General features: G+C 40.1%; 1 protein-coding gene across 2 annotated transcripts in view; it reads left to right on the top strand.

Moving 5' to 3' along the window:
* zfyve9b (zinc finger, FYVE domain containing 9b) overlaps nt 1-7,058 on the top strand; it is a 17,125-nt gene extending 10,067 nt beyond the window's left edge. Inside the window, exons 7-16 of one of the 2 annotated variants that reach the window (XM_010794469.1) lie at nt 652-807; nt 1,976-2,200; nt 2,713-2,795; nt 2,874-2,978; nt 3,060-3,210; nt 3,988-4,068; nt 4,327-4,489; nt 5,164-5,269; nt 5,358-5,549; nt 6,394-7,058. In XM_010794469.1, coding sequence (XP_010792771.1) covers nt 652-807; nt 1,976-2,200; nt 2,713-2,795; nt 2,874-2,978; nt 3,060-3,210; nt 3,988-4,068; nt 4,327-4,489; nt 5,164-5,269; nt 5,358-5,549; nt 6,394-6,555 — 1,424 coding nt within the window. In that variant the 3' untranslated portion in view covers nt 6,556-7,058. The remainder of the gene's footprint in view (nt 1-651; nt 808-1,975; nt 2,201-2,712; nt 2,796-2,873; nt 2,979-3,059; nt 3,211-3,987; nt 4,069-4,326; nt 4,490-5,163; nt 5,270-5,357; nt 5,550-6,393) is intronic. The other variant, XM_010794470.1, reaches the window with a different exon arrangement.
* Nucleotides 7,059-8,066: the final 1,008 nt, after the last annotated feature.

Here is an 8,066-nt window from a genome sequence, read left to right as displayed (position 1 = left end):
CTAACACTACAATACTTTTTAAGTAACATAACACAACCCTTTATGACTTACATATGCAGAAGGTTATACAAACATATAGCCGTACACTTCCCCTTGTGCACAAGTCCCTCCTTTTGATCACAACATGGGTTTACGAGACATACACTTACTGGATGTGCTATAGACTATAACTTCGAGTTCGAGCCACTTCGTGCTCACTATAAAAATTGTGTCACAACAGAAATATAAACAGGTACACTACAAGTTTACCTCCGACGAACTACTACGTTCAGTTAAAAGTCTGAACTAAGACTGGTAATTTTCATAATTTGCCAACAAGCATAGCATAAAGGACTCGTCGTGGTTATAGTTGTTTACTTTTCTCTGAGATTGCATGTCAACTGGTCAAAAATGGCTTTATTCCGCTTCTCGTCCACCGCACTCCCCTGCTTGTGGTTCTCCAAAACCAGCCCGGGCGAGAGGGCGAGGACCGATACTCGTCCAGACGTCTCTCCCGACGAAGGAGGTGTCAACATTAGACTAACATATTTTACACACTGCTGTTATTTGACAAAAAACATTGTTATTGAGTGCAAAATGTTTGACTGAATGATTTTAAAGCTGCAAACTGTCCTTGTTTACCTCTGAGATGATGCCTTTGTTGTGTGACAGATGTGAACAGGAAGTGCTGGTGTGTGACCACTAAGGGCATGCACGCTGTGGGCCAGGTGGAGGTGGTGGTGCTGCTGCAGTGTCTGCCTGAAGAGAAGAGCTTCCCCAAAGACATTTTCAGCCACTTCATCCAGCTGTACAGGGACACCTTCACAGGTCAGACACACACGAGATACAGTCCTAGTATTACTGGAGGTATTATAAAACTCTTCTTTGTGAGCTGTATGCTGAGTCAGAGTGGCCCCCTCTCTCTCTCTCTCTCTCTCTCTCTCTCTCTCTCTCTCTCTCTCTCTCTCTCTCTCTCTAAGCTGTGATACACAATGGGTTTTATTTATTTAAAAGGCCCTTACTAGTTTTCTACCCCCTCAAGGCTTGGTTTGTTATCTTTCAATGTGGGGGCTGTAATTGAACACGCTTCAATGATTGGATAATGTTGCAGTTGCCAGATTATTTTTTACTGAGCTTGGAAGATCCAGTTTTCTCATTGTGCCCCTGTATCATCGAACATCATGCAGAACAATCTAAAACTTTAAACATTGCATTTATCCTCAGGGCAATTTAAAATATGAATGTCTTTCTATTTCACCTTTAGTTGTTCTTGTTTGGGTTGATTTAAGTGCTTTATTAATTAGGTGGGAAGTAGTGGAGTACAAATAGTTTGTTACTGTACTTAAATACATTTTTCTGGTACCACTAAACCTTTTTACTTTTACTTCTTACATTTTCAAAACAGGCTGGTTACTTTAGTTTGAATCTGTGTTTAGTGGCCTGATCATTATTATTTAGAGTCATTGCGTGCCTATTGATTTGAACACGATCCGTGTATCCATCATTTCCTGGTCTTCTCTAAAGAAGAGGGACCAATGAAAACGTTGTAATGTTGCCGTTGTTCAGCATCGAAACATTCATTAGCTAACAATTACTCTTTAAAACATTTGGTAGTTATGGGTACTTTTTACTTAAGTACATTTCGAAGCCCATACTTCTTTACTTTTACTTGAGTAAAGAAATGTATTCAGTACTTCTACTTTTACCAGAGTATTTTTAAACACGAGTATCTGTACTTCTACTTAAGTAAAGGATGTGTGTACTTTTTCCATCTCTAATTATTAGGCTTTTTATTTGAGTCTCTCGAGGCCTATTTGCGTGTTTCTTAACTCGGCTAAATTGTAAGTGTGTTGTCTACCTCAGTGCATTTTTTTGAATGAATATAGTAGTAAGGATGTTTTATATAGCTTTTTGCCCATTTCCGGACTCTAAAACTGTCCATAAATGTGTTTCCTGCTCTAATGACACATGTTTCCTTCCCACTGTGGTTCTTCAGGAAAGGTTGTGAAGCACCTGTCGCTGTCCTTGTTGGGCAGCAGTTTCCTGGGCAGTACGGAGCACGCGGGCTTCCTGTACGTCCGCTCCACCCTCCAGTCCCTGCAGGGCCTCCCTCTGCCCAACCAGCCCTACCTCTTCGGCCTGCTGGTCCACCGAGCTGAGCTGACCTGGGCCAAAGCCTTCCCTCTGCGCCTCATGCTGCGACTGGGCGCTGAATACAGATGTAAGTTAGGCTTTGGTACAGATGGGGTCCAAAACTAGCAAGCCACATGAATGTCTGGGAGCACATTTATTTTATATGCTACACAAATATGGCAACATTTAAAAAAAGGGGGGTTTGTTTAGAATGAAACACTTGAAATAACTTAAGGATAAGTTAACAAAGAAAGTAGAAAGAAAGTGAGGTCAAAGAAAACTAGTTCTGCTAAGAAGTGAGCAATGATTGAGAGTCAGCCCTGAACATTTCAGATGTGTGTATCTCACACTGCACTGTGACTTTAATCCATGTACCTTTTGTTATTCATGTTGTATTATCTTTGCTTTTAAATGAGTGTTTTTAAATGCCATTTTATAATATGTTTGTTAATGTCTTTCATTCTTTTAAAGCACTTTGAATTGCCTTGTGTTGAAAGGTGCTATATAAATAAACTAGCCTTGCCTTGCCTTGGTATAAGATGCTGCGACTGAAATGCTACAATATTTTTCTTGAGCTAAACACTATATATCTTGTTGCAGTTTACCCGTGCCCACTGTACAGCGTGCGCTTTAGGAAGCCCTTGTTTGGGGAAATTGGCCACACTATAATGAGACTGTTAGTGGTGAGTATGACAGGTTGTCAAACATTTCCCACCTTTGATTTTCAGTGTAACTTTAACGCTTCTCTCATCTTGTTTTAGGATTTTAGGAATTACCGTTACAGCCTACCGATGGTGCCGGGGCTCACTGTGGATCTAGAGGCTCAGAAGACCAACATAAAGTTACCGACCACCGGCTATAATGAGGTGAGAGTAAACCTTTAATGCATCACAGAGTTATTAATGTTGTGTATGTATTTTCTTTTGATCATCTTTCCCTCTCCTTAGCTGATGAAGGCTCTGAATAAGTCCAATGAACATGTGCTGGCCATCGGGGCGTGCTTCAACGAGACCGCAGACTCTCACCTCATCTGCGTGCAAGCAGAGGACGGCCAGTACCAGACCCAGGCCATCAGCATCCACAACCAGCCCCGCAAAGGTGAGACATAACAGGGTACTGTGGGAGACAGCAAGATATCAGAGGCTGGACTTCATGATACATTATCAAGAGGAGTTTTATAGGAATCAGAAATGTGGATTGTAACAAGGTGAGAGACTGATTGACTGATAAGATAATGCATTTTCTTGTTTAGGGAAACTTTGATGTTTGTGTGAAACAAAAATAAATAAATCAGAACTCTGATCCGTACGAAGGCTTTATTCAGAGAGACTCAACTCCACTGACTATTTGGTGCTATCCACTAGTTTTAAGCCTTTTAAAATAGTAGATTGTGAATTTGTTGGACAAAATCCACCTATAATAAAAAGAGGTTTATATTCCCCGCAGGGCAATTCTGCTGCAGCATAGACAAAGATCAAAGACACTATGCAACAACAAACAATTGCAAACATCAAGTTTGCAAAGAGTAAAATAAGTCAGAATCAGGTTTAATGCAAAGTACACACATATTGGAGCATATGGTGCGTACGAAAACACAGTAAGCGACATATATATATATATATATATATATATATATATATATATATGTATAGACACAAATATGGCCTTGGGGTGTAAAGTGGAGAGCTGTGCAGATATTAAAAGAGGTAGCTTTGAGTTATATGTGGGATTTTGGTCCACCAAACTAAATTAAGTTCCCGAAAGGAACACAAGATGGCACTTCATGATAATTGTTTTTCTTGTCATTGATATCAAAACTAATGTCCAGGATTGTAGCTGTACAGTTTGTCTCTAAACTCTTTCTTTTTATTGCAGTTACTGGCTCCTGCTTTTTTATATTCAGCAGTGCTCTGAAGGCGTCTGCAGGGTACCTCGCCAAGTCCAGCATCGTAGAAGGTAAACTGTCCGCGAGAGGGGAGTCAGGTTCGGGCAGGGAATTCATTATTTACTCTAATTTCTCAAAAGTAGTGCATGTGAGCACCCCTGCTTCAAACCTGCTGTATTCAGAATGTGTTGATGTTTCCATGTGTGTGTCTGTGTACATTTTAACAGACTGTGTGTATAGGCGTGTGTCCGTGTTGCTGCATGTGAGTGTATGAATGTGTGTGTGGTGTGCGCGTCTGTTTCTCCTGTTTCGCTGTCCACTCTCCACAGATGGGCTGATGGTGCAGATCACCGTGGAAACCATGGCGGAGCTGCGCAGGGCGATGCGCGAGATGAAGGACTACACCGTCACCTGCGGACGTCTCGACCAATCAGAGAGCCAGGAGCTGGTGTGTGTGCAGTGGGTGGAGGAGAAATGCACTTTGAATAAGGGGTGAGTGTGTGTGTGTGCCCATGGGTTTGATGTTCATTGGGCAGAATGAGGCTTTTACACTTAATAAGAAGAATATAACAGTAAATTAACCAGTGGTGGACAGTAACTAAGTACATTTACTCAAGTACTGCACTTAAGTAGGAGTTTAAGGTACTTGTACTTATACTTTACGTGAGTTTTTCTGGGTCCTGCTTCTTTAGACTTCTAATCCACCACCATTTAGATGCAAATAATCTACTTTTTATTTTTAAACTTACTTTTATACACTTTAGATCACTTTAATTACTTAAAAAAAAAATCCAGATTATTATTATTAGACAAATCCATTATTATAGGTTTAATAATTCATTGGCTTCCTGACATAGATAATTAAAAAAAACTCCTCCTTTACCAGCTGCAACACTAAGTTAGCAAATGTATTAATTCATTAATTAAGTATATTTTGATGCTGTTAGTTGAGAAGCCTTTTGAATGCATGCATGACTTTGGATCCTTTAACTTGTAACATAATATTTCTACTTTGTGGTATTACAACTTTAAGAAAAGTTCTTCCTTTCACCTCTGCTCTGAGTATAAATGAATATACCTTTAGAACAACCAAGCAAAAATACCAGTGCATTTCAATGTCTGTTAAATGTTGCTAATAACAGGTAATGTGTGTTTGTGTCCTCCAGTGTCATTAGCCCCATTGATGGGAAGTCCATGGAGTCCATCAGCAGTACTAAGATGTTCCAGAAGTCAGAATACAAAGAAAATGGAAAGATCATCCGCTGGACAGAAGTACATAATGATCTGCTTAAAGTATGAACATAGGTCCATCTGAAACTGCCTCAGCCTTTCTTTAAATGTCTGTGTATGATGTGCGCAGGTGTTCTTCCTGCAGAGGGGGGATCTTCCCAAAAGAGGAGCGAGTGAGTCTGCTGAACACGACCGGCTGACGGAGCGGATCGCCCGGGCCTTCTGCCTGGCTCTGTGTCCTCACCTCAAACTGCTGAAAGAGGACGGGATGGCCAAGCTGGGGCTGAGGGTCGCCTTCGAATCTCAAGAGGTCAGCAAAGAGGTTTGGTGTCAGAGATTATTGTTACTAACCTCACATAATAAGGTTGCATCGTGAATACTGCCCTACAAATCCAAAAATGCAGAGACATATTTGTTAAGAATGTAGTTTGTTAAGATATAAATCTGACTTTTTGACATGTGGTCTGCCATGATAATAGTGTAGACATTTACAATTTCTGTTAAAACAAATGAAACATCTGCAGAAAAAACTACATTAAAATCAAGCCACAGAACCTGTACTCTGGCTTTCACTTGGTTAGGTTAAGCTAGCTTAAAATGACATATTTAAATGTATTATTTTGTTAATCAATTCATATTATTGACTTCAAAGTAAAACATATTAGTAAGGCGGGTAGAGACGGAGAAAAACAGGTGTATAATTGAGTTGACCAAAATTATGATTAAATCGCTAAACTTAGAAAAACACATTGTTTGTTTAAACATTTCTGCCTCGAATGATGTGAAGACTATCTTCAGACAGTCAAGTGTCTACATTTAGTTTTTGGTATCATAGGTGAAATAAGAATTAGCCTAAAGATGTGTTAAATAAAGCCAAAACAAACAAAACATTGAGATTGACATGTTATTTGTTTCACCAGTTATGATACAGAATATGGTAATCTGTTCACAATTTCATAACAACATCAGTTTGGGATTTTAAGGTAATCGTCCACTTGCTCAAATGTTTATGAAACCTTGTAAAACTCAGACTGGTCTAACTTTGGTGGGGAGGGCATGTTACATACAGTATGACTCACACTTTGCAGAGTTGTATAGTTTATAAGAGAAAAGCTCCAGGGTGTGTGTATATTTAAACTAATTAGAGGTCTGTTTTGTCATTTCAGGTGGGCTTTGTGGCGGGGAGCAACGGGCTGCCACTCCCCGCCCGGTACCTGAACGCCCTGGACAGCGTGCTGATCCCCGTGATTCAGAGCAGGGGGCGCAAGAGAGGCGACGAGCCCTTCGTGATGGAGCTTATATTTTACATCCTGGAGAACATCACTTAGAGCTCCTCACACACCCACCACTGTTTCATCTTTTTAAAACCTGACCACAACTCTGTCTCCGGCACGTTCTCATCTGTGCCGCCTTTCGGTTCAGGGCAATAAAAAGCATTCAAAGGGCGAACCAGACCACATCCACGGTCTGCATCCATCTCATCCACTCACGAGTAGAGAGGATTGGTCTGACTCTTAGTGCTTTTCTGATCTCACCCCAGACAATCAGGGTACGCATGATGGACCATCAGATCACTGTACACTGTACAGTAGTAGCAACCTCATAGCTTGATATCATTCACAATTCAAATACCTTTAAAGTGGGCGCTGGATTCAGCCCCACGACCTTAAAGCAAAGAGATAAAGAGAATGACTTGAAGAACAATAAGTAGTAGATCTGTAGCAATTTGATGCACTGAATGAATGCCTAAAGAATGTTTTCATACTGGATGTATTTTAATGGATTGCTCATGAAATGTAATGTTGGCCTGGAATTAAACATGCAACAATGACCCAGTTACTGCCTGTTCATTCAAGACACACTCATCAACACATTAACCTTAGATACTTTACTGTATATTGCCATTTAACGCTACTTAATACTTCATTCAAAAAGGCCTTTTACGCCTGTTGGGGTTCTCTCTTTCATGTAGTCTGTTATATAGGTTTTTGTGCATGTCAATGGTCTGCAAAGGCTAACATCCCAAAGTTCCCTCCAGAGGGAGTTTCTCTTCATTTTCTTAATTTAATCCAAACACCTTCATCACAAACTAATTATCGGTGTAGGTTTTACACCAAAAAAAAAACCTATAGTGACTTTAAAAGGTTGACCAATCATGTGCAGTCCAATCCAATTATATTGTTTAATTCTGAGCAAATCTATCAGAGGTATATATTTTAATACATGTGTTATGGAAGTCTACAGTACAGTGGTGTTGAACTTATCTTTGGGGGGTTTGTAATGTTGAGCTCACTTCTTTTTCAAACATGAATGGGAAAATGTTGGAAACACCTTTTAATATATAATGCAGGCGAGAGCATTCAATTCCTGCTCACAAGCTCAGTTTCATAATGTAATTTTGAAGTTGATTTACGGTGCAGGCATATGGAATGATGCGATAAAGAAAAAGCTGCTTGTTCCACTTTATAAACAAATATGTAGTGGATAAGTGGTTTATTAAGCTGCCATCCATTTGAGTATAGGGAAAGCATTTCCATGACAGCACTTCTTCTGACCCTGATGAACCAGCTGTTGAGATGTGTTGGTGTAGATCTGGATGTGATGCTTTCTCTCTGCCTCTTACTATACATCTTTTCTCTAAAGAAGAATGGGACTCTTGTTTACCTCCCACTCTCTTCGCATTATTGGGATGGCTGAGACAAGAGGCCCAAGCAAATAACACAAATACTTGTCTTCTTTGTTGCAACACAATGTCAGTCTTCCCCCAACGCTCTGACAACCGAGTTACACAGAGTAAGTAAGTAGCTTTCTGCAAGATAATCATTGTTAGAGCCAGTAT

Source organism: Notothenia coriiceps, unplaced genomic scaffold (assembly GCF_000735185.1).
Source record: "Notothenia coriiceps isolate Sejong01 unplaced genomic scaffold, NC01 NC01_scaffold00037246, whole genome shotgun sequence".
NCBI lineage: Eukaryota > Metazoa > Chordata > Actinopteri > Perciformes > Nototheniidae > Notothenia > Notothenia coriiceps.
Note: the sequence above shows the minus strand (reverse complement) of the source record. Positions and strands in the feature narration are given on the sequence as shown.